This window comes from Papaver somniferum, chromosome 9 (assembly GCF_003573695.1).
Source record: "Papaver somniferum cultivar HN1 chromosome 9, ASM357369v1, whole genome shotgun sequence".
Taxonomy (NCBI): Eukaryota; Viridiplantae; Streptophyta; class Magnoliopsida; order Ranunculales; family Papaveraceae; genus Papaver; species Papaver somniferum.
This window is the reverse complement of record NC_039366.1, coordinates 127347963-127374720: the sequence shown is the minus strand read 5'-3', so window position 1 is coordinate 127374720 and position 26758 is coordinate 127347963. Positions and strand designations below refer to the sequence as shown.

At 38.1% G+C, this 26758-nt stretch overlaps 2 protein-coding genes across 2 annotated transcripts; one reads left to right on the top strand and one right to left on the bottom strand.

Moving 5' to 3' along the window:
- Positions 1 to 17227: 17227 nt before the first annotated feature.
- LOC113311058 (N-carbamoylputrescine amidase-like) lies at positions 17228 to 20417 on the top strand. Its single transcript, XM_026559904.1, has 9 exons — positions 17228 to 17375; positions 17569 to 17617; positions 17858 to 17949; positions 18319 to 18470; positions 18557 to 18603; positions 18708 to 18741; positions 19095 to 19261; positions 19731 to 19827; positions 19931 to 20417. Exons 1-9 carry the CDS (start codon positions 17290 to 17292, stop codon positions 20104 to 20106), a joined length of 900 nt encoding a protein of 299 aa, XP_026415689.1. The 5' UTR covers positions 17228 to 17289; the 3' UTR covers positions 20107 to 20417.
- A 3038-nt stretch (positions 20418 to 23455) lies between these two features.
- Positions 23456 to 26427, bottom strand: LOC113311057 (rho GTPase-activating protein 4-like). Its single transcript, XM_026559903.1, has 5 exons — positions 25769 to 26427; positions 25000 to 25120; positions 24766 to 24885; positions 24437 to 24667; positions 23456 to 24340 (listed from the first exon to the last, which is right to left on the bottom strand). Exons 1-5 carry the CDS (start codon positions 26224 to 26226, stop codon positions 23777 to 23779), a joined length of 1494 nt encoding a protein of 497 aa, XP_026415688.1. The 5' UTR covers positions 26227 to 26427; the 3' UTR covers positions 23456 to 23776.
- Between the last annotated feature and the right edge of the window lie 331 nt (positions 26428 to 26758).

Here is a 26758-nt window from a genome sequence, read left to right as displayed (position 1 = left end):
CGAAGATGCAGGTGATGGGTTACTGGTTCTGGTGGTGAGTTAGAGCAGATTTGAAGTGCAGAGAAGAACAAAATGGGGTATTGAGCTCTACATGGGAGTTCCAGTGTTGTCTGTTGCTATGAGCTAAAGGGTTAAGCAAGAATGGAGGAGTTAAACTTCAGTTTTAGATGTATGCTTAGGTTATGGAGGAATGGCTCAATTTATGTGCTGTTATGAAGATTAGTGGGCTGAAATTACAGGGAATGACATTGAAGTTGGCTGCAATTGAGTGATAAGCATGTGGAGCTGAACTGAAATGGTGCTGCTGGATTTTATTTGGTGGTGACTGAATTGATGCACTTGAGCTGTGATGCAGGGATTAATTAACTTGAGTTAGAAGAAGCTGTTGCAGGTTAAGGACTGAAGTTGTGTGTGAAGTGTTTCAGTTGAGGTTGTAGCTGCTATTGCTGTGACTGAGAAATTGCAGGTGAAGTGCAGTTGGAGGTAGTTGTAATGGTCTTGAGCCAGAGTTGGTTGTGCTGTGAAGGAAGTGAAGTTCTATTTCTGAAGGTTATGAGGCAGTCATGAACTTGACATAGAGTTACAAGGTGATGGTGGTTGTGCTGAAGCATTGTCTTGTTTTAGAGGATGATGGAGATGGCTGGAGTTGAAGCAATGGCTTGTTATGGTATGAATTTGCAGAATGGAGGAAGTTGTGTTGTTCGTGTTGCTTGCAGTTTGAATACAAGACTGAGCCAGAGAATGGGTTGATGCTGCTGAGATGATTGCCTGAGATGAAATGAATTAGCTTTTGGAAACTGAAATGAATGCAGTGAGTGGTCTGATATATTGCAGGTATTGGAGGTTGATGGTACATGAGTTACAAAGAGGGAGTTTGAAGCTGCAATATAATTGTTTGGTTGCAGCTGAGTTGAAGGCATATAACAGGATAATGGTGCTGAGATAATGCAGCTGAGATGAGCGAAGAATTGGCGATGGTTGTGACAATTTGGTGGATGTTTTACAGCTGAAGATAATGCTTGTGTTGATGCAGAAGATTGAACTGAACTTGAAGAGATGTAATGATGCTGTTGCTGTGCCAAGGCCAAGAGGATGCAGTGTAATTGCAGGAAAGATGAGATTATTGCAGCTGAGATTAAGGCGGTGCTGTATGATTGAGCATTGCAGTTGTACAAGCTACAGATGGATGCAGTTGGGCCTGGTATTGAACTTGATTCGCAGGTTGTGGTGATGCTGTATATGAACTTCAGGTGGTGGTCTTGATTGTGACAGGAAATTGGTGGTGCTGTGTTGTTGGTTTAGCCTGGGTGGTTGCAATGGAGTTTTTGAAGTATATCTGAGCTGAGTATGGCAGGTGCAAGCTGGTATGGAATCTGGATGGTGTTGCATCTAGGGGTATTGCAGGGTGGAGAGTTGGCTAGCTGTGTGTTGCAGTGGTGTAAGTGGAATGGAAGCTGTAATAGGCCATCTTGGCGCTACATTGAGTTAGACTGTGCACTGGCTTGTGTCAAGAGTCAAGACCACTCCGTCCAATCAGCTGAGTTAGCTTCTGACTCAGGTCTGACTAAACCTAGATGACATCACTGAGTTAACTCGATGACTCATCCTGACTCGGCTGAGCCTTGCCGAGTTGACTAAGTATGACCGGTGACCGGGTGGAGTTTGCCGGTCAACTGAGATATTTTCCCGGCTTGTCTCCGGCCAACTTCCGGCGGTGAACTCAGTTTTCTGGCGATACTTTTTGGCAAGAATTTTATTGGGTTATTTCTACACATTGTTTTATGGGCTTGGTGGACTTTTTGGTAATGGCCTTTTGGAGGATTGACCTAGTTTTGGAAAGAGGAAAGGCTACAAAAAAAAGAAAGTTTTTACTTCTTGGATCACGTATTTTTCTACTTGGAGTATTGGAGAGCGGCGATTCTACTAGGGTTTGCTTTCGTATATTTTTCATTTCTTTATTTTATGAAAATGATTATGATGAACTCAATTAATATGAGTAGCTAAACACATAATATTTGTCATGGGATAAAGTTGATTTCTCAAATATGTTATTAGCATCTATGATTTAGTTGTCTCAATAATTTATTGTTTATGATTCACAATTAATAGTGTTATATGATTTGATTGTTTGTTTGGTTGAGTCCGGAATCAATCCGATTTGCATTCATTTCTAAAGCTATATTAGGGTTTTCAATACGAAAAAGTTGTTTATCCCTGATTCTAAGTAGCATAATTGTGGGTAGTGCTTGTAGTGATATATCCTACTAGTCACAAGTGAATTATAACCTTGGTTAAATCGAATTAGTGCTTTTACACGTTTGGTTGTCTTAATTAGTCTTATTCCATAAAACTTAAAGCTTTTAGAGCAACCACAGCCATGAGACGGACCAAATACCAAAAGTAAGACTAAAAACCAAAAAAATTTGGTATTCTGGGTGTTCAAGCGCAGTGGTAGAACACCAAATTTGGTGAAGCGTAACTTATACACACGCCCGATGTCAGACGGAAATTATATTCACGTTTGTTGATTAGGCGGCTTTATATTATGCGTTTGAGTGAAACGTAGGTATAATGCGCGTTTGATTGAGGCGTAGGTATAATTAACGCCGGATATGGGACGGGATGGAAAGTGCGTCTACAGGGACGGGGATTAAAAGTGCGTCCCATTCATACGGAGATATAAAGTGCGTATGTTTCGGGCGTTAATGGCTTATGCGTCTGGGTGAGACGTTTATACAAGATGCGTTTGATTGGGGCGTTTATAGAAGGAGCGTCTGAATGGGGCGTGCATTGAAGAAGCGTCTGTGTGGGGCGTGCATGGAAGAGGCGTCTGGTTGGGACGTTTTTAATAAGTGCGTCTGGTTAGGACGTTGTTAATAAGTGCGTCTAGTTGGGACGTTGTTAATAAGTGCGTTTCGATGGGGCGTGCACAGAAATAGCGTTTGTGTGGGGCGCTTTTAGAAAGAGCGTCTGAATATATACTTCTTTTATCCTCTTCTCCTCCTCTTTTTACATAACCTACGTTTTTACAGAAGAAAAAAAAACGACGAAACCTAAGTAAAAATCTAGGGCAATACCTAAATCTCATGTGACGGCCATTTGATTGGGTGCGGAGAAACGAGTTCTTGTGAAAGAAACGACTAATCTTATTCGTTAATCGGGTGCGGGCAAATTTGATTGAAGATTAAAGGTATGGTTTGTTTTGGGGTAATCTGTTTTTGGTTGGATAATTTGATTAAAGATTAAAGTTACGATTAATTAGGCTGTGTTTGGGTGGAATCGGTGGATTGCATGTTGATTTCATTAAGCATACCGTGAGGTTACTGTTTGTTTGATTATGTACTGTTTATTTGATTACTGTTTGTTTGATTACTGTTTGTTTGATTAGTTTGTTTGTTTGATTAGTTATATACTTCCGCATCATCATCTAATAGCGAAATAACACACTGTAACATGATTGATAGAATACAATAATTCTAATTTATCACCTGTAGTAGTTCACTCAAATCCATTAAACATGTATTGTTGTTGCTCACACAAGGGGAGATACAAAATTTTAAACAGTTATGTGATATAGACGGTGTATGTAGTGAGATTCAAACTCGTTTAATGTAATTTTCGTATTTATTTACTTTAAAAAATTTTGATCTTCTATACTGTAAGTAAATAAAAAATAATCTTTACTGTAAATTTTTTTGATCTTCTATAATATAGAATAGAACTTCTTATGGATGCTGTAAACTCAGAAAAAACAATTACTAACTTGTATTTATATCGTGCTCAGATGTTGAGCAGAATAACGTCGAGATTTGCACAAGGAAAAAAGATGAATAATAAGAAACGCAAAGGTAAAGGTCCAATGGAGCCTGAAATAGACCCTAATGTTGGAGATTTGGAAGTTCCAGATACCGGGTTCGATGAAGATAGCGAAGATGAAACAACACCGTCCGTGGTATCCCTAGATAACTACAATTGCCTGGAAGATAGTGACAAACACGCTTCTACAGATATTACATATTCAAGCGATCCAAAATTCAGGTACCAACATCGTGGTTCACTCTTTTCGGTCATTGTTTATTATAAGGAGATAACAAAACATAGTCCAAAAATTAAATACATTATCGACAAGGCAGGATGGGGACGTTTATTAGCCATGGAAATAGGAGAAGCATCACACCCAGTGATTGATTATCTTGTTGAACGTTGGTGGGATACAACGCATACTTTTCACTTCCCTTTTGGTGAAATGGGATTCACGCCGCTTGATTGGGTAGTGTTGACAGGATTGAGATGCAATCACAATTAAATTTTTGACTACGTATTTCAAAGAAGATATCTTGGTTGCAGCTAATTTGGATGACAAACTTGCAGAAAAAGTGGCGAGGGCCTTTTTTATGTATGTTTTGGGAAATTTTTTCTTTTCCAATGCAAAGAACTACATTGATGCGGCTTGGTTAGCTGCTTTTGAGGATCTAAATGCAGTTGATATGTATGACTGGGGTGGTCCTGCTTTTGCAAAATTGTATGTGGCACTCAACGCATCTGGTAGGGGACAGAAGTCATTAACTGGGCCGTTCCAAATATTATAGGTAAATTATTATTTATTTTTATTTCATTTAAATGTATATTTTTTGGCAGTTGATTTATTTGGTTGGTTATGATGGAGTAGTTTTGGGGATATGAATATCTGGGCATATGTAGACCGTGCGACCCAACTAGTGAAGAAAAATGGCCAAGAACTTCCCGGTGGAAAGCGAAGAAAAAGACTATCGATATTGTTCACTGTAGGAATGCGCTTAATCAGTTGACTGCAGACATCGTGACATGGAGACCGTGGGAATCCGCCATTGGTGTTCTTGACTCTGATGTTGGTCGCAGGGCTGTGGAGCTTTCAAACAAAAGGGTTATATTTACTTGGATTGGCAAGGTCAGTTATTACTTTGTTTTTATATGAACATTATTACTTCAAAGTTATCATTTTATCCTAAGTTGAAGAACTTATTTTCTCTGATTACTGGTAATTTGACAGAATATGTGGTACCTAGGAGAACGATCTTGGAGGCAAAATCATCCTACTTTTGGAATTCCTAGAAATCCACCATTTAAAATTGGCGAGGTCAGTCATGAGAAAGCAAAACTTGTGAAAGAAGCTGGATGGGTAGATGCAAATATCTTTTAGAATTTCGTAGCACTCTTCGTGCTTAAATTTTTTGTTACCATTACTTTCTTTGAATCGCTTTCTTATCTCTTCAACCTGTTATTATTTTCAATACTCATCAGTTCCAATTACATGTATATAATTATTAAGGGTGCAAAAATTGACGATTACTTACCCTCAAGACTTCATTCCATCCGCTATGATATTCACCATCAACTTCCAACACTTTTGCAGAATAAAGTGAAACCTGTCTACTTATTCCCTGAAATCGACTCTGGATAGAAGTCCAAGTACGTTTTGGTTTACAAGGCAAGGCTTCTTCCAACTTATCTTTGATCCGACTCCATAATACTCTTTCTGGTTGATCGGTTCCGGTAGCAGAATCTTGAGATATGGCTAAATGGATTCTACATATCATTGTATCTTCTTCTGTTGTAAAATTGGGACCGCGTGGTGCCATATTTCTATATTTCTTGAAATAGAAATTATAAATGATAAGATTATGCAGAAATAAATTTGTCAAATGCTATATATAGATATACGAAAGAACCGTTGCAATCTATCAAACGGTCGGAAAATCAGAAAATCAATTGCAAAATCAGAATTCCAAAATATAACCGTTATCAATTGCAAAATCAGAATTCCAAAATATAACCGTTGGCGCACGTCTGGTTCTACGCCTGGTAAGAGACGCCCGTAATACATGCGCTGCGAACAAACGCTCATAATACGTGCGTCCATCCCAGACGCTCATAAAACATGCGTCTCATACAGACGATCATTCTACGTGCGCCCAATACAGACGGTCGTCATACATGCGCCTAGATCATACGCTCGTAAAACATGCGTCTCTGTGAGACGTTCATAATACATGCGTCTTCGACAGACGGTCATAATACATCCGCCCAGACCGGGCGTTTTTAATAACTGCGCCCAACCCAGGCGTGTTTAATAACTGCGCCTGCTATGGGGCGTAGGTTTTATCTACGTATAGCCCGACGGTGTTTATAATAACGCTTAACTAATACGCCCACTATACTTCCGTCCCAATATCATACGTTATTTATACGTACGCCCCATGTGAAGCGCTCATTATACTTCCGTCTGAAATCATACGCCCACTATACTTCCGTCCCACTATTGATGTTTTTAGTCTGGGTTGGCGACCACATTTGGTCGCAAACCCTAATAAACCAGACTAAATATGGTTTTAGTCCGTTACATTACGGATGAATTAGGGACCAAATTTGGGTATAGTCCCCAAATTTGGTCACCACTGTGGTTGCTCTTAGGGAGTTAAACTTAATTGTGCTTTTACACTTTAGGTTGTTTTCCAGGAAGAATTCACATTTGCATCTTTTAATGTGGTTGCGATGAAATTAGGGAATTAGCGGGATATACTTGCGATCAAGGTATCCTAGGACTTTTAGTAAATGAGAGATTAAAATACCAATTCTAGTCATTGATGAAAATACATGTTCGTGAATGATACTATCCCGTAACCAATATCTTCCTCTTATTGATTATTTTCATATTTTATTGCTTTCAATTATTTTTATTGTTTTGCTAAAACAAAAATCTTCCCCCCTGGTTACTAAGAAACTGAATTTTGTAACAACAAAAACCTCTCTGTGGGAACGAACTCTTTCTTACCACGTACTTCATTTATATTTAGTAGAGTGAGAAAGTGAAATTATTTTTGACGCATACGACAGCGATCAAATTTTGGCGCCGCTGCCGGGGAGGCATACGACTTGTTATTAAGTTTTTAGTTTCTTATCATCATTTCTGCTTTCATATTTGCTTTTTGTTTCTTGTCCTGTTTCTCACTTGTTTGTGAGAATTGTTTTCAGGTACCTAATCCCTGACTTCTAAAGATTGGAACTATCCAAGGTGCGGGATAGCTACTCGAAAAGGCACAATACTCCAACCAAGTCAAGACACAACAGAAGAACAAGAGTTAGAAGTGGGAGAAGAGTTACAACTAAAAGAAGTTCTAGAGCAAGAGGTTCCGGTTGAACAAGAACCACCTTTTGAATAAGAAGAAGAAGCAATGGGTGATCGTACCCTCAAGGACTTGGCTTCTCATATGCTTGATACACAACGATGGTGTATCCAAACAAATTCAACCTTCGAGATCAAGCCGGGGTTGATAAGAGAGCTGCCGAAGTTTCATGGCATGGTGAATGAGGATCCAAACAAGCATCTCATGGATTTCCATACCATAGTCACGACCATGCTACCACCGGAGACTAATATCGATGGTGCAATGTTGAAAGCTTTTCCATTCTCTTTGGCGGACAATGCTAAGGAATGGTTGTATTATTTACCATCTGGAAGTGTCACTACATGGAACGGGTTGAAGAAACTCTTTCTAGAGAGGTATTTTCCTGCGTCAAAGGCTACTCAAATTCGCAAAGACATTTGTGGGATAAAGCAACACGTAGGAGAATCTTTGTATGAATGTTGGGAGCGATACAAGAGATTGGTGGCAAGCTGTCCACACCACCAATTCAGTGACGCTATGATAATCCAATACTTTTATGAATGCCTCCAACCAAGTGATAGATATCTTCTTGATGCAGCGGGTGGTGGAGCTCTAGTGAACAAGACGGTGGCCCAAGCTACCGAGTTGATTGAAAGCATGACTGCAAACTCGCAAAAATTCTACACAAAAGGTGAACCAATGGTTAGGCGAATGCATGAAGTTACGGATTCATCATCACACCGTGATCAAAGGATGGATAATATGGAGCAAATGATGGAAAAGATGGCTGCGGTTATTTTACCTTCATATGGTGAAGAGTTGGAGCAAGCTAGCGCGGTCTTTCCAAATCAGTAAGGACGGTATGATCCCTACTTCAACACTTACAATCCGGGATGGAGAGACCATCCAAATTTTAGCTATGCCAACAAGCAAGGTGCAGTCCAACAACCTACTTTCAACCGTTCAGGTGGATTTCAACCACAACAACAACAATTTCAGCAACCACAAACACAACAAGCAGCTCAAAATCAAGGTTCCGATATTGATGCAAAGCTTCAAACATTTATGCAATGCATTTCTATCATGTTTAAAGAAAGTCAGCAAGAAACTAAGAGTGCTATCAAGGAGTTGCATGGCGATGGACATAAACAAATTAAAGGCACAAAATAGTGGGAAACTCCCTTCTCAACCCATTAACCCAAAAGAGGGTGTCAATGCTATTACGTTGAGAAGTGGTACACAACTTGTGCAACCCGAGGTTACTGATTCGAGCAAGGTGGAAACACCAAAGGAACCTGTTTTGGAGGAGAAGAGTGATGATTCTCCCCAAACTTCTGAGGTATCTATTCCTAACTCTAAAACTCTGGTTTCTACTTATGTTCCTCCTTTACCTTTTCCTCGCAGATTTGCAAACTCCAAGAAGGCGGAACTAGAAAAGGAGATTTTAGACGTTCTAAAGAAGATCCATGTGAACATACCACTCATTGATTCTATCAAGCAAGTTCCCAAGTATGCGAAGGTGTTGAAGGACTTGTGTACCAATAAGCAAAGGCTCAAAGGTAATGAAGTGCTAAGTGTGGGGGAGAATGCTTCGGCAATCTGACAACACAAACTCCCACTGAAATGTAAGGATCCCAGTAGCTTTGACATTCCAGTCACAATTGGTAACACCACATTTAACAAAGCTATGTTGGATTTAGGTGCATCCGTTAATGTTATGCATGCATCTATGTACAATTCACTTGAGTTAGGTCCTCTTAAAAAGTCCAGAATTGTATTGCAATTAGCCGATCGCTCTAATATTTACCCAATGGATATTGTTGAGGATGTTCTTATGCAAGTTAATCAACTTGTATTTCCAGCTGACTTTTACGTGTTAGAGATGAATGAAGGGTCACCGGACTCGTCTCTTCCATTGCTACTTGGGCGTCCCTTCATGAAAACGGCGAAAACCATTATTGATGTGGACAAGGGAACGCTAACTATAGAGTTTGATGGAGAAACAATACGTTTCAACATTTTCGAGACGATGAGATATCCTAGTGATGTCCACTCTTGTTTCTCCATTGATGTTATGGATACATTGGCACAACAAGTGTTTGAATTGAATGGTGATGATGCTTTGGAAACTGTTTTAACTACATCCATGGATAATGGTGTAGAGTGTGGTAATGAAGTCAAGGAAGCCCTTGGTGATCTTAATTCACAACAAGGATGCCCGGAAACTCATAATATATCTTTTATTTCCTTACCATGCAGTGATGAAAAGCTTGTACCTTGCATTGTTAAATCTCCAAAGTTAGAATTGAAACCTATTCCCGATCACCTAAAGTACTTATACTTGGGTGACAAGGAAGATTTACCTGTGATTGTTTGTAACAAGCTTAGTGAATTACAGGAGCAAAAACTTCTAAGGGTGCTAAGGAAGTACAAGACGACCATATGATGGACAATTGCTGATATCAAGGGTATAAGCCCTGCCGTTTGTATGCACAAAATCCGTTTGGAGGACGACGCAAAGCCTACAAGAGAAGCGTAACGTCGTTTGAACCCTCCCATGATGGAAGTTGTGAAAAAGGAGATACTAAAGCTTTTGGACGTGGGTGTTATCTACCACATATCCGATAGTAAGTGGGTGAGCCCGGTACAAGTAGTGCCAAAGAAATCAGGTGTGACGGTGGTGGAGAATGATAAGAATGAACTTGTCCCAACTCGTGTGCAAACCGGTTGGAGGGTTTGTATTGATTACAAGAAATTGAATGCCAACACTAGGAAGGATCATTTTCCATTGCCTTTTATTGATCAAATGCTTGAACGTTTAGCTGGACACTCTTACTATTGCTTCCTTGATGGCTATTCAGGTTACAATCAGATTGTGATAGCACCGGAGGATCAAGAGAAAACCACTTTCACTTGTCCTTTTGGTACTTTGCTTATATAAGGATGCCTTTTGGCTTGTGCAATGCTCCATCTACCTTTCAAAGGTGTATGGTAAGTATTTTTTCAGAATATATTGAAAACATAATCGAAGTGTTTATGGATGACTTTAGTGTCTTTGGTGATTCATTTGACCTTTGCTTGCACAACTTGTCACTAATCCTTGAACGATGTGTTGAAACAAATCTTGTGCTTAATTGGGAGAAGTGTCATTTCATGGTAACTCATGGCATAGTTTTAGGCCATATAATATCTTCTAAAGGCTTGGAAGTCGATAAATCTAAAATAGACCTTATTCTGCTTTAACCCCTCCCACTACGGTGAGGGAGATACGCTCTTTTCTTGGTCATGCAGGTTTTTATCGTAGATTTATCAAGGATTTTTCCAAGATAGCATCACCACTTTGCAACTTATTGCAAAAAGATGTGGTTTTTAACTTTGATGAAAAGTGTATGACGGCATTCAATCGTTTGAAAGAACTTTTGATTTCATCCCCTATTGTTAAACCACCGGATTAGAGCAATCCTTTTGAGCTCATGTGTGATGCAAGTGACTATGCGGTTGGTGCGGTGCTTGGGCAACGTGTGGGGAAGATACCTCATGCTATTTATTATGCTTCTAGAACGTTAAATGAGGCCTAACAAAACTACACAACCACTGAAAAAGAGTTGTTATCTATTGTTTTTTCTTTGGAAAAGTTTCGCTCTTATCTAATTGGTACAAAAGTTGTTGTCTTTTCTGATCATGCGACACTTATGTACTTGCTAATGAAGAAAGAAGCGAAACCGAGGCTTATACGATGGATCTTACTCTTGCAAGAGTTTGATATTGAAATCAAGGACAAAAAAGGAATTGAGAACACCATTGCGGATCATTTGAGCCGTCTTGCTGTGGACAAGGAAGCTATCCCATTGCGTGAAAGTTTCCCGGATGAGCAACTATTCTCAATTGCCTTTGGAGAACCATGGTATTCCGATATTGTCAATTACTGGGTGTCTAAACAAATCCCAAAGAACTTGTCTCGTGATGAGAGGGACAAACTTAAGAGGTTAGGGAACCAATACATATGGGATGATCCATACTTATGGAAATAAGGTAGTGACCAAGTATTACGAAGGTGCGTTCCTGAATCTGAATTTAATTCTATCTTATCTTTTTGTCACTCCTATGCTTGCGGAGGACATTTTGGGAGTAAGAGAACCGATCACAAGGTACTTGAAAGCGGTTTCTATTGGCCAACCTTGTTCAAGGATGCATATATATTTTGTACAACTTGTGATAGGTGCCAAAGAACAGGCAATCTAAGTGCCCGAAATCAAATGCCACAAACTTTTATTCACTTTATTGAAGTTTTTGATGTATGGGGTATTGATTTTATGGGTCCTTTTGTCAACTCTCATGGGAATTTTTATATCTCACTCGCTGTTGATTATGTCTAAAAATGGATGGAAGCTAAGGCCACCCCAACTAATGATTCTAAAGTGGTTTCAGATTTTTGTGCAAGCTAATATCTTTGCAAGGTTTGGAATTCCAAGAGCCATAATTAGCGATGGGGGTTCTCACTTCAAAAATAGGATCTTACAAACCTTGTTGAAGAAGTACAATGTGTCGCACAAGATTGCAACACCTTATCATCCCCAAACAAATGGACAAGCCGAGGTTTCTAACCGGGAGGTGAAATCCATTCTAGAGAAGACGGTGAATCCAACAAGGAAAGATTGGAGCATGCGACTTAATGATGCTTTGTGGGCTTATAGAACCGCATACAAGACGTGTGGGGATTTATTTCAATTCTAGTAGCACACAGACGTGTGGGAATTAGTTTTGCAAAATTCTAGATGTCTCCTTTATATAGCCTTCAAATCAGGGTTTTGCCTTAGTTACAAAGCAATCCTTATTCACCGTTAGATGAAAACCTGATTTAGATTCAAGCTAATATTTCTCAACCGTTAGATCGAAAACTTAGCTTGTCACACACACTTGGGTAGACGTTTACTGGGTTTGTGAAAATCATGCCCAAACGTGTACGTGTATGTTGGTTCAACATAGTAACCCAAAAGGTTAACCATATGAGCATTTCATATTAACCTTGTCCTTCTTCACCATAACTAGTTCAATTGACTCAAATGAACTAGTTAAAGAGTTGTTCAATTGCTATGAGATCTTATGTAACTACACAAGACACAATTGAAACAAAGATGATTCGATTGAATCGACTCATGAAAATTATAGCCACGGTTTGCATAAAACATTCCTTAGTAATTTAATGTTTCATGTTCAAAGCACATCTTTAGATCATAACCTCTTAAGTTCACAAACAAGTTCGCGGACTTAAGTTAATCGGTTGAGTTTTCCAAACTCAGCAGAAATTCTCGGGATGAGAACTTCCGCCAGTTCGCGGATTGAGTTCGCGGACTTAGCACACAAACGAGTTTTGGAAAATCCCAGCAGAAATTCTCGGTCGAGAACTTCCGACAGTTCGCGGACTTGGCAAGCCAATTCCACAATCCTCCTGATTTCTCTTGATCAACAAAGTTCGAACACTTCGGTTCAAGGAATACATGGTTATGTAATCTAAACTCTCATTTCAATCATCAAGCCATTCTCAGAGGACGCTATGTAGCCGTTATTCACAGACTGATTCACGTCAGAGCAATTCTCAAAGTGATTGAAGCTTTTCATGACTTTCGTTACTAGGTGAGGATAAACTTGATCAAAGCGAAACGCTTTACCAACACACGATTTCGAGATAAAAGATAAGCAATGAATGCTCAGCTCGAAATGTCAAATGTGTATGATCCAGTCTATATAGCATACGACTTTTGTCTCATAAGAAGTAAGAGATAGAAGAGATAAACTTTTGAGTGATAGATAAGTTCAAGTCTCCACATACCTTTTTGTTGATGAAGTTCCACGGTTCCTTGTATAAATCTTCGTCGTTGTATGATGAATCGCCATGAAGTCCTTGAGCTAAACTACACTTTTTTTATCCTAGTCCGAGACTTAGCTATGTAGGCTAGAAACCAAGACTTATAGTTTTGATCACTAACATTGACAAACATGCTTGAGATAGCAACGCATGCGAGGTTGACCGAGCTATGCTCTAACATAAACAAGTTGATATGTGCTTTCTTTTGTTCATGAAATGTCTCTTTTGGAAATTTCATTAGGATCACGTTTTCGTACCTTTGCCAATTTTATTGATAAAAAGGGGGAGAATTAATATGTAGTTCACACTACAAATACATATGGTTTTTGGATCATTATGTAAGGGGGAGTGGTTTCCATGTGAGATGGATCATTTACTAAGGGGGAGTGATACATATCACCATAGTATTGTTGTCGAAGTTATGATACAATTGAACTTTGATGTTGTATAATAATACTATGACACTGTATAACAATGATTGAGAATACTTGTTTTCTCAATGTTATAGCTACGGATTTTCAACAACGATGATGCTGAACTTACAACCTTTGGGATCATTGGAGTACTTGGAAGTGACGAAGATTTCGAGTAATGTTGAAGATTAGGAATGTGGAATAGGAGCTACAAAATTTTATCTATTTATTTTTGTATTCTATATGTATTGATGGTTTTGTCACTAAAATTAACAAAGGGGGAGATTGTTAGAGCACTGCTCGGTCGAACTCGCATGCGTTGCTATCTCAAGCATGTTTGTCAATGTTAGTGATCAAAACTATAAGTCTTGATTTCTAGTCTACTATAGCTAAGTCTCGGACTAGGATAGAAAGTGTAGTTGAGCTCAAGAACTCCATGGCGATCATCTACAAGATGAAGAACTACTCGAGGAACTGGTGGAACTTCATCGACTAAAAGGTATGTGGAGACTTGAACTTATCTATCACTCAAAAGTCTATCTACTCTATCTCCTATCTCGAGACAAAAGTCGTTTTGCTATATAGACTTTGATTATAAACATTTGCTATTTCGAGCCGAGTTTATCTCGCTTATTTATTTCTCGAAATATATGTTTGTAATCTTTCGCTTTAGCCAAGTTTATCTTTACCTAGTGACAAAAGTCATGTTATGTTTCAATCATTTTTAAAATGACTTTGATGAAAATGGTTTGTGAATAACAACTATATAACATCCTCGAAGAATGTTTCAATGATTGAAATGAGAGTTTAAATTATATAACCAATGTTGGATATAAGCATTGTGTGGCAACACATATATGTATAAGTCCTTATTCCTTGAACCAAAGTATGCATACTTAGTTGATCAGGAAAACCGGAAGAAGAGTCTGCGAACCCAGTCCGCGAACTGGCGGAGGTTCTCATATCGAGAATATCTGCTGGAGTTTGTAAACTCCTTCCGGGAACTTACGTCCGCGAACTAAGTCCGCGTACTTGAGTTGGTTATATCTAAAGACGATTTTTTGTGAACTTATATTTATATTAACTAAGGAATGCAATTTGCAAACCGTGGCTATAAAGTTCACGAATCGATTCGAGTGAATCAAATCGTTTTTGCTTCGATTGTGTCTTGTATAGTTATATAAGATTTATACAATTGAACAACTCTCTAACTAGTTCATTTGAGTCATTTGAGTCATTTGAACTAGTTATGGAGAAGAAGAATATGGTTGATATGAAAGTTCTCATACGGCTAACCATTTGGTTAACTATTGTTGAACCAACAAATGTACATGTTTGGGTACAGTTACACAAACCTAAAATCGTGCATTTTGATTTGTGTGTAACAAGCTAAGTTTTCGATCCAACGGTTGAAAGATATTATCTTGAATCTAATCAGGTTTTCATCTGACGGTGAATATTGAATGCTTTGTTACTAAGCTAACATTGATTGCAAACCCTGATTTGAAAGATTATATAAGAGAGAACTCTAGCAACTGGGAAACCTAATCCCCACACCTTACGTGTGATACTAGTTGTATTAGCTAGAGTCGATTCTCCTTTAACCTTAAGTTTCTTCTTGAAAACCAAGTTAATGACTTAAAGATTTCATTGGGATTGTGAAGCCAGACATATACTACTTTCTCGTAGTTGTGTGATCTGATCTTGTTGATTCTATCGTGTTGAGCACAATCGTAACGATTGGTTTGAGATTATTATCTCCGATAGGCAAGATATAAAAGTAATCACAAACATCTTCGTCTCATCGTTTGTGAATCCATAATATCTTCTTTCACCGCGTCGATTAAGATTATTGTGAGGTGATTGATAATACTAGGTTGTTCTTCGGGAATATAAGTCCGGGTTATCAATTGGTTCATGTTCACCTTGATTTATCAAAACACGGAACAAAACTTGTGGGTATTTCTGTGGGAGACAGATTTATCTATTATCGTAGACTTTTCTGTGTGATACAGATTTGTTTATTAAAGTCTTCGAGTTTGGGTCGTAACAACTCTTAGTTGTGGGTGAGATCTGCTAAGGGAATCAAGTGCGTAGTATCCTACTGGGATCAGAGACGTAATGAGAGCAACTGTACCTTGGATCAGTGTGAGATTGATTGGGATTCAAATACAGTCCAGACCGAAGTTAATTTGTAGTAGGCTAGTGTTTGTAGCGGCTTAATACAGTGTGTGTTCAATCTGGACTAGGTCCCGGGGTTTTTCTGCATTTGCGGTTTCCTCGTTAACAAAATTCTGGAGTCTGTTTTATTTCTTTTCCGCTTATATTTTGTTATATAATAGAAATATCACAGGTTGTGCGTTAAGATCAATCAATTAGAATATCCAACCTTTGGTTGTTGATTTACATTGATTGACACTTGAACATTGGTCTTTGGTACCGTTCAAGTTATTTCACATAATAATCAGGCTCACGGATTTCTATCTGTTCGATTTGTTGATTACATAGTGAAATAGAGATATTAGAACTCTTTGATATACTTTATTAAGATTGAGTCTAGTTGATTCTCTTGAAAGTATATTGGAGTTAGTCCATACATATTGTTAATCGAAATATTGGGTGTGGTTGTTGTACCCCCGCTTTTTCACCTTCTATAAATCCATGACGATCCCTCTCAACAGAAATCATGTTTCTCCTCATCCTAGTGAACTTCATGACCTTATGAAGATCCTCCAATGCAAGCTTGTCAATCAATGCGAGGGCTTGTTCAAGACGGGTCTCACGCCCATATGCAAACTTATAGAGGCTTCTTTCTGGGACGGGTTGTGGTTCCCTAAGAATATCCTCTAAGGTGAGCTCTCGAGTGTAAAACGCTAGGTGTCCGAAGTCCATATCTACATAAAAAAAATCAAGTTAACAATCGCTACATAATTAAACATATGTAATCCGATTCTCAACAACAAAACATACAGGAATGTCAAACATCCACAATCGGTTTATGTGATACATATATAAACACCGATTTTGGAATGGAATCTGAAAAGACAGTCTTAATCGGTAAATTAACAAGCACATAAAACCCGATTATGGATCGCATAGTTTAAAAAAAAATGTACTCAGAATCAGATTATTCTAAAGCACTTATAAACCGATTCTGGTGATGTATTTTCATATTTCGTTTCTAAACCTAGAATCGGTTGATGTTAATCATCATATAAACCGATTACTCTGCATGCTCTTCATGGTCGAAGAACAAAACTCAGAATCGGTTTATTCGATACGTCAACATATACCCATTCTGGGTGTAATCAGAGATTTTGATGGACGAAAATCGAAAATTTAAAAATGTAAATCAATGAAGAAATGCGAATCATAGAATGGGAGATTTACCTTTTTCTTGGTTGGATCGAAGATCTTGGAGCAGAAGATCAAAAAAAAATTGGTTAGGGTTTTGAGAATTTGGAAGATTATGATGAAAATAGAAAGTTTTTTAGGTTTAGATTTTTTATGGCTTTGGATCAACTGAAAATGGAAAGATTAATATTTATACGAGATTGTTTTAGGAATTAATGTGGGAGTAAATTAGGATTTTTGGGAAGTTTGATAGCCCATAGCAATTTAGTAGAGTAGGAAGGAAAATTTGATAGGCCCAATTAAGTGGCATAGGCCCCAATTTAGCCATGAAAAATAGCCTATGTGTATGAAAACAGTTGAGCTTGGCGACAAATCAATTGGCTCCTTGACCATGGTTGACTGGTCAGGGTCATACCTACCCGCCGAGTCATAAGAATCTTTGCTAGTGTGTGTGTGTGTGTCATAGTGGAGTGGATACTGCGATTGCGAGAGAGAAAAAAGAGAGACGAAAATGGACGGAAGAAGAATGGTGACGGTCTCAGCTCTGCAATTCGCTTGCTCAGACGATATCAACACTAACGTTGATAAAGCAGAAAGGTCTGACCTCATTGCAATCGTTTCAATCTCATTTTTAGGTTTTTAGATTATTCGATTTTTTTTTCAGATTCTTATCTGAAAAATGTTCTTAAAATCCAGAGAAAAAAACTTATTGTTGGGAAATCAATCATAAAATGTTCTTATACTTGATTCAATCGGTAATAGTAATGAATTTAATTTTTGTGAGGTGCAGATTGGTTAATGATGCTCACAAAAAGGGAGCAAACATCATTCTTATCCAGGTAATTTTGTTATTATCTCAATTCTCATTTATGGCAAAGAAACTGGTAGTGTTTATATTGGAGGATGGAGGTGGCTATTGATAGTCTAATTCAGAGTATCTTTAGATTTTAAGAATAATCTGTAAAAAGTTGCAAAGAGGAGAATTGAGGAAGGGTTTCAGTTGTTACGTGTTTTTCTTACTAAATAAATTTGATTTAAGTTATGTGATTTGGATCTTATCTTATGCTGGTTGTTTGCAGGAATTATTTGAAGGATATTATTTCTGTCAAGCGCAGAGGGAAGATTTCTTTCTACGAGCAAAGCCTTATAAAGAGCACCCTACAATCATAAGGTAAAAGAGCTGAACTGTGATTTAGGGAAATTCAAGGTGATTATCAAGTGGTATTCATTGCTTACTTGTAAGTGATGGTTTCAGGTTGTTAGTACTGTACATGCTAAAAAGATATTGCTTAATAGCTCTCTTCTAGGAGGTGGGATCTTTAGACATTTCTGATGAATGCTTAAATAGGATAGGATGATAAAACTTGGTCAGTCACGATCATTTTAGGATGAGTGGATCTTTTCCTAGATGCATGTTTTGTGTCGCCCATGCTTTGTTTCTACTCTTGCGTAGTTCAAACTGCTGTATCATCATCATCCTTTCACCAAAACAAGGAGATAGCTTTATTGACTTCAAAAGCTTCGTTTGTACAATACGCAGGATGCAAAAGCTTGCAAAGGAGTTGGGAGTGGTGATTCCTGTAAGCTTTTTTGAGGTGGCAAACAATGCCCATTACAATTCAATTGCTATTATTGATGCTGATGGTACAGATCTTGGATTGTATAGGAAGTCCCATATCCCAGATGGACCAGGCAAGTGTATCACTTTGGATATTAGTCTCTTCTTAACATTTTCCATGACATTTGTGTTGAACTTAAAAATTAGTTCTCTTATGCAGGTTACCAAGAAAAGTTCTACTTCAATCCTGGTGACACTGGCTTCAAGGTGATTATTTTGTTATCTTGATATCAGTGTGATATTTCAATAAATAGTGAATTCAAGTTTCCATGAACAATGTGCTGATCTTAGACCTCTTGACATATTTTCAGGTCTTTCAGACTAAATTTGCCAAAATTGGAGTTGGTAAGTTAATTTGCTCAAAGGAATAATGTTAATATAAGTAGACAAAACTAAAAGTGGCAATTAGATAGGAACACCATCTCCACGGAATTAGTGATTGCGTGTTTTCTACATCACTATATTATTTTGTCCCAATCTTGAGATAATGACCGAAAGACTATTTGGTGTGGTCCCAGGAACTCACTGTTTTAGTATTCCAGAGCCTCTAGTTACTAGTTATATTGTGCTACATCAATAATGAGATTGCTAGTCCCTGCTTTTAACTTTGACTTTGTCTTCAGAATATATATTTTGCTTCTTTGCTCTGCAAGAGAGGTAAGAGAGAGACCTGAGATGTTGTTCTACTTATGATGTAGCTATTTGCTGGGATCAGTGGTTTCCTGAGGCTGCACGAGCTATGGTTCTTCAAGGCGCAGAGATTTTGTTCTACCCTACCGCTATTGGTTCTGAACCACAAGATCAAGGACTTGATTCCTCTGATCATTGGAAACGAGTAATGCAAGGGCATGCTGGGGCTAATGTGGTAAGATACTCTTTTTATCCTAATCTTGGAATTTGCTTCAGAATTACTGTATTGATTCTTGGATGCTTCTTATTTCTGATTACCTTCCAATAGTTCTGTAGATAATTGTTTCTGTTATCTAAATATTAATCGCCACTCCTCCCTATTCCTAAGTCCAACATCCCATCAGTGGTCACTGGTCCATTCATCAATTTAGACCATCTGATCAACCAGATAACTATAGATTGATCAACCAGACAATATAGATTGATCAAGAGCCTGAAGGGAGAAAATGTTGAGCTGGTTGTAGTATCTTCAGTGACCACTAATAGGTGGCCACCCTTAGTAAGAATGTGACCCTTTAAATGGTTAATGTTTTCAAGAATTGTTGGTCCAGCATAGTGAAACTTCTGAATCCTTTCTAATGGTTTTGATGCTCTTGATGAGCAGTATGCAAATATAATGCTGATATATGCAGTGGGCAATATAGGTACCCTTGGTAGCCTCAAATCGCATTGGAAAGGAGATAATAAAGACAGAACATGGAGACAGTGCGATCACGTTTTATGGAAACTCATTCATAGCAGGTAATTTGTTCAGTGTATGCCAACAGGTTCTGATTTACATTTTCTGTATGGATGAAAGATCAACTATGATGCTAATCTGAGTAACAAACTGACTGATGAACAGGACCCACTGGAGAAATTGTTGCTAGTGCCAATGCCGTTGATGAAGACATTCTAGTGGCAGAATTTGATCTCGATAAGATCAAATTGAAGAGACAAACTTGGGGAGTCTTTAGGGATCGCCGTCCAGAGCTTTACAAAGTGCTTCTAACGTTAGATGGTCAGATCCCCCCATCGTGATTTCATCATTCTATTGTACACCTGGATTTACTCTCAGCGGCAGAAGGTAAACAACCGGAATCTATATTTATGGAGAACTCGAAGAGAGCTGCATTAATCTATATTTATGGTGACATTTACTCATCATGCCTTCTTGTCATGTAATCTGATATCTTCATGTATCTCAGAATAAGTATGGAAATAGGGGAGAGCAATATCGGAATATTGTTTTGTTCACCCATGCATGCTTCTTCATCATGTAATATGACACCTTCCTTCAAAATAAGAAATAAGTTCTGCTATGCATCATTGCAGATGCAGTCTATCCAACATTTTTTATGGTCTGTACGGTGTAAATTGCTTTAGAAGGTATTTCCACAGAAGAAACGAAAACCTTGAGATAGGTGTTGACCTTAGTAGGAGACTACTTACTCTACTTCTTTTATAGGCTGCTAATATTAAGATCTGTCTCAGATTTCAGCGTCACTGTTTATACTACTACTTGTTTAGCGAAGAAGAAATTCTTATCTGAAAAGAGGATATAGATCTATTTCTCTCTTTGTGGTTTTATAACCGAAGGTTTCTGAGGGATTTTGATCCTTACGAAAAGTTTCCCAGTACTTATCTCTTTAGGCAGATGTGCAATTTTGGTTTAAGCATGTGTACATGTCCTTAGGCAGATACCCAATTTTGGTGCAGGTGTTTATCAGGTTCCTCTTAAGCTTTTTCGTGTTTGGTTAACCCTCTTGATTGTCATTTTCCAGCATTGAGATCTATGTTCTAGAGCAACATTGTTTCTTAGTTACTCAACCACAAATAGAGATTAGAACTCTGAACACTCCCCATGAACTGCTTAAGAAGTGAACTTGATTTATTTTGAGGGCTCTAATTTTTTAACTTTTTACCTGGCTCTTGTCAGTTCATAGGAGTGCAGAGCAATAACAAAATCGGGTTTCACTGCAGAGTTAGGACGAACTTCCATTGTCTTTTCCTGTTTGATTTTTTTTTTTTTTTTTTTTTTTAAAGATTTTCAGGTCTATGTGGATGAATGTCTTTGAACTGCATTTATGCTTGATTGAGTTCGATTGTCTATACTACAGGAAAGCCAAAGAAAAAGAATCAGATACAAAATTTTACCCTACAGAAGGATTGTCCACAACATTAGGCATCACTTCTGTAGGGAAAGCTAAAACAAAATCGAACTATTCATCTTTTACAGCTTTCGTTTCTTCGTTTTCATCGTCTACGCAACTACTTTCTGTCTCTTCTTCTTCTTGCTCTTCAAGAATTCGTCGCTGCGGATGAACAAAGTTGAGCTTTAAGCGACCATCTTCTCTACTTGCATGAAGAAATTCTTGAGTTGGGATTCTGATCTCTTTGAGAACAAAACGCCCATCTTGCCTGAAAGATCTAAAGCTAACCCCAGGTTTTCCACTTATCCCAATAGAAGAAATCGGAGGAGGGAATTTCCTGGCACCTGTTCTTGATAATCTCCTAAACTCATGTCCCATAATGTGAGATGATGATGATGATTTATGATGACCTAAATTACTCCTCATCATCATTACCTTATTCTTTTCCTGGTTTTCTGAATCATCTTTTTTCTCTTCTTCGATACAATCAAAGCTTTCTACTCCAAGTCCTTCTGTGCACATCTGGAGATTCTTCTTAGATTGATAACCACCAGCGCTGCTAATCTTTGAACCACCATTATCCATGTATTGGCGATGCTTATTAGCAGCACCACCCAGGAAAGAACACGATGGTAACAAGTTATTCTTTTCTTCAAGCTGTTCATTATTAAGATGATCAAAAACCGGATTCAGATTCTTGTTACAAGAAGCAGAAGATGGTGGTGGTGGAAATAACGTAGATGGAGGAGGAGGAGACGAGTTATCTTCAAAGTTAAGCTCGCCAAACATCTCAGAAAAAGATGAAATTTCAGTGGGTTTTCTTATGGGTTTGATCTGATTCCATGATAAAGATTCAATGAGTGTTGGGTTTTTCGGTAATGGGTTTTCAAAGATTTGTTGAAGACTATCACATGAAGCCATTACTGTATTACTGATTCTTTCTTGTGAGGAGGAAAAACAAGAAACTGTTGATATGGTGTTTGTTGGTGTGAGTAGTGAAGAAGAAGATGTATTTAGGGCGGTTTAGTTAGAGAGGAAGGCTGACTTGCCAGAGGGGATATATATACAAGTGGTTGGAAAATAGAGGAGAAAAATGCTAAATTTGGTGATGCAGGTTTTTTTTTTTAGGTCTGACTCAGCCCCTTTGAGCAATCTAAGGGTTGATGATTTTATGTGGTTATGTGACATCAGATAATGAGACCTGGCCACATCTTATTATTATTATTATCTATCTTTAGACGTTTTTCATTTACTCCCTTATGACTCTGTCTAGACCGTGTGGGTGAACAACTGTCTGACAAAGCCAGAAATATGATTTTCTCTGCTGCAAAGGTCACTAACTGAATCTCTGAAGACATGCACAGCACAGGAGGTTACAAAACCAATGTTTATTTGGCATCTGTTAATATCTCCAGACTTCAAAGTGGGAATCACGTTCAAATTCACATGGCATGCTGCAAGCATGTATCTAGTCTTTGTGACTCACAAGTCGAAGAAACCGAGTCACAATACAGTATTAGGATGAGCCATTCAAATTTGCTTGTTCATCACATATGTCAACCAATCTGACTCGGTGCAGTGGTAAAGTCGTTGGGTGATGATATCCGCTGCAGCCTGAGTTCACTCTTGCCGACCTAACAAAAATTGGTGTACTTTATATGTTGCCTTTGTCCAGCTCAAGATATTATCACGAGCTGCTATATAGGGGAGGTTTCTTTCAGGAACTTTTACTTTTTCTGGATAACCTGTGATCCTAATAATACCTACTAACGTGTACATATGGACGGCTCAATGAAATGAAATCAATCTGGATTTGCTAAAGACCTTTTCAATCAATTTGACCCCACACATTTGGAACTACCACCACCAAGAGAAGGCAATAATTTAGCTGTGAAAATTTTCAACGTGCAATAGCAATACTGTGTAACCTGAAAACTACCCTGTCGCTGTAATTTCAATTGAAAGTGATATGTAAATAGTTTGGAAGCTTATGAAGTAAAATGACTGGTTTATATCTAACAGGATCTAGACCAATCTTCATATAACATTTGTGTGGATCAAACACATTATGAAATCAATATCATGATAGTATAATCTTATCTCAAAGCATAATATCATCTGGATATTCCTTCCAGTGCCTGGTAGTGTCTGCGGAGATAATTTCCGATTTTTTACCGGAAAATCGGAAGATTTTTTATAAGTGCATAAGAATAACAGCAGAAGCTGTGGAATGATAATATCAACAAGTAAAACAGTATAGTTGTTTTTTTTTCTTTTTGTATGTTCTGTTTTATCTCACAAGTGAATACAAGAAGGTCTTTTTTGTGAATCAGGAAATGTTAGTGTGAAATGATATAACATGTAAAAGAAAGAGAGGAAGTAAAAAAGATGACATACACAGATGAATACAGGGTTAAGAAACATTAGAGAAAGCGTAAACTATGATACCTTCAAGGTACAAATGCAAACAGTACTCACATTGCCAGCTCTAGTGAGCACATTAGTTAGGTTACTTCATCTGGGACAAGGAGAGAACCTCTTCTTTCCATTTACTGGATTCATCGCCAAGCTTCAACACGTTCCACCCTTGGGTTTATGCGACTAACAATGCTGATTTCCCTGGGTTTCTCATCAGGTCCTGAACCTTGAACCACAGGCTTCTCAATAACCCTTCTTAATTCTTGCCCGAAATTTGATTTAGTTGATTGTGCACTCTTGTCAAAGAAGTTTACCAGAATTGAGGACTTCGGAACACTAATATTACCTGTTTCGTAACCTCGGGCTGACGAGTGTGTTGGAGTTGGAACCCCACAATTGCTGTAGAAATCATCCTCGATGGAGTCAATTCTGTCAGGGATAGCCTTCCCGCGATGTTGAGGACTTTCTACAACAGGATCCTCATCAAAGAAGATATGTTCTCTGTCTTCTTTCTGTCGAGAGGAGCTGGCGTTCCAATAAGGCGGTGAAGGGCTGTGCTGTCCGTTCTCATCTGAAGGTTCTGCATGGGAAACAAAAGGAACTGCTGCAGAATCCTCCCTTTCTTTTAGTATTTTTACAACCAATGTCTTGAGGAAGTTCATGATTTGCACGGCATACATCAATGCAGTTAGTGGATCCACCATCTGCAATTGGAGAAGTCAAGGGATTATTCTTGTAATTCTCTTCTCAAAGCAAGGATGTTGCTTATATAGGAAATTCGATGAAAGATTGGTTCAAACCTGAGTCATGTTTGGTGCAAAAACCATCGCAACGTTGTGAGCATTCATCTTGTTTTGTTGTTCTTCCTGGACAACATCCGCCATCAGGTTTACGGTCCAATCGAGCAAAGCGCCTTCTGTTGGGGGTAGTAGCCTCAAAAGATGAGTGAAGTCTTCTTCAGATTGGCACTGCATTACCTGCTCAGGTTCAAGAGGGTCTAATATTCCACTTGGGAGTTCTCTAAACCAAGCCTGGAATCATGAACACATAAAAACTTAATATACGAACTTGGGATATTCAAATTCCAAACTTCGGAATACAACTTTGTAAAAGGTAATCAATGATTTACCTTTATAAGACCTGCTAAACAATGTATATCAACGTCTTCTGGCACTACTCCGTTGTTTAGTTGCTCTCGGACATATTCTTCTTGGCTGTTTTCGCCGTTGATTCTGAAAATCCCTTCTACCTGCAAAATATTTGACTTAGATCAAACAAAGAAATTGATAGGACGTTCTTTTATTGCTCATCACAACAGTGTATCCAGCTCATTCACTAGAAGGAGGAAAAAATTGAATTATACCCGTAAGGCTCCTAAAGCATACAAGCGTTTCTGCATCAGCAGGAGTATTGTTGGGACGCTGTTTCCTCTGGAGTCATAGGAACACTGCATAGATTCTGTCGAAACTCCAAAAACACTTGCACTGCAAAAGAAGGATATATCCGGATTTAGACAGACTTAGATTGAAAATTATTACATGTTTACTGAATGGAAATTTTCATTTCAGCAACTATATGCAGAACACCTTCCAAAAAACTGTTTCAATTCATTAAACCACCAAGGAGGGATCTCGCATAATAACATTTTTATACAACAAGATGAATAACTAAGAGAAAATTCGGAAACTTCCCAATAGAATGTGGATTCATTTTCAATCTAAAATCAATAATTCCAAGCCAGTTGTTCATGTACACACTAAGGTGTAGCACTAAGCCTCTAAGAAAGACCCAACGCCACCAAATTGTAACTCCTCTACCGCAAATTTGTTAAACAAAGGTATTACATAGTCCTCGTGTCGAAATCCTGCAACAAACGACTCAAAATAGGTCCTAATCCAGTACTAAATCTTGAGAATAAATTCACATATCTCCTCCATTACTCCTACAGTTCCATAACCAAGACTTTCAACATCTTTCCCCAATTATAAGCATATCACAACCAAAATGCCTTAACTATTCAAGATTTATAAATTCAAGTATAAGAAACCCGTTTCAAACCATAACTAAAACTTCCCCAAAAATGCAATAACAACAGCAACAATAAACACCTGAAAGAATAGAGAAGATTTTACCTAGCACTAGGAGCTCTCCTGTGAACTTCATGTTCAAACTCAGCAGGTAAACCACGAAACCCATTAAACCTATCAAAAGTAACATGAGCAACATGTCGAACATTACTTGGCCATCCAATTTCCATGGATGAAGACATTTGTTCTTCTCCTTCCTCCCCTCCTTCACTAATATCACTCCTACAAGAAGCAACCATGGACTTCCTAATTGTTGTAATCAACAATGCTAATAATGATACTTGATCTGCTTCTGATGAAGATGGTCTCTGTGCTTCTTCTTCTTCTTCAACTAAAGAAGTAGAAGAAGAAGAGGAAGAAAATGAATTTGGGGCATTGTTAATAAAAAGAGAGGAATTGGAATTGGGGGTTTGGATATGATGATGAGACTGAGTCTTATTGATTGAGACATTAGTAGTTGTGGGTGGTAAAGAAGAAGGAGAATGGAGTAGGACTTCTGTCATGATTCTGTCAATTCCTTTTCCAAAAAGTAGAATTATAAAAATCAAGAACTCATCAAATTGTAGGGTTTGTTTAGGGAAATTATTTGGAATTGAAGAAATAAGAATGAGAGGAAGAATGGGAGTTGAGTTTGATTCAAGGGTTTAGATTGGTAAGACGTGAGAATCATTAACTTTATCTTATTTCAAGAAATACCACATAAGAGAGATGAAGACGAGTAGATTAATAGTAGTTAGTATTAAAAATGGTTACTATTAAAATAGTAAAACAGAGTAATTATTATTAGAGCTAAATAGAGACAGAGAAAGAAAAAGATACAAGTGGGAGATGGGAATAGGGAAGAAAGGGATATTTATTATTTATTATGGGGATCTTTAGTTTATTTTATTTTATTTTTATTTTTCCCAAAACTAGGAGATTAATAACTGCTTTTAAGAAGATCAACCACCTACTAGTACCAATTGAACTTTTTCATGGCTGGTGAGCCTAAGAGCAAGTGGCCACTCTGTGACAACTGACAAGGAATCATCAATC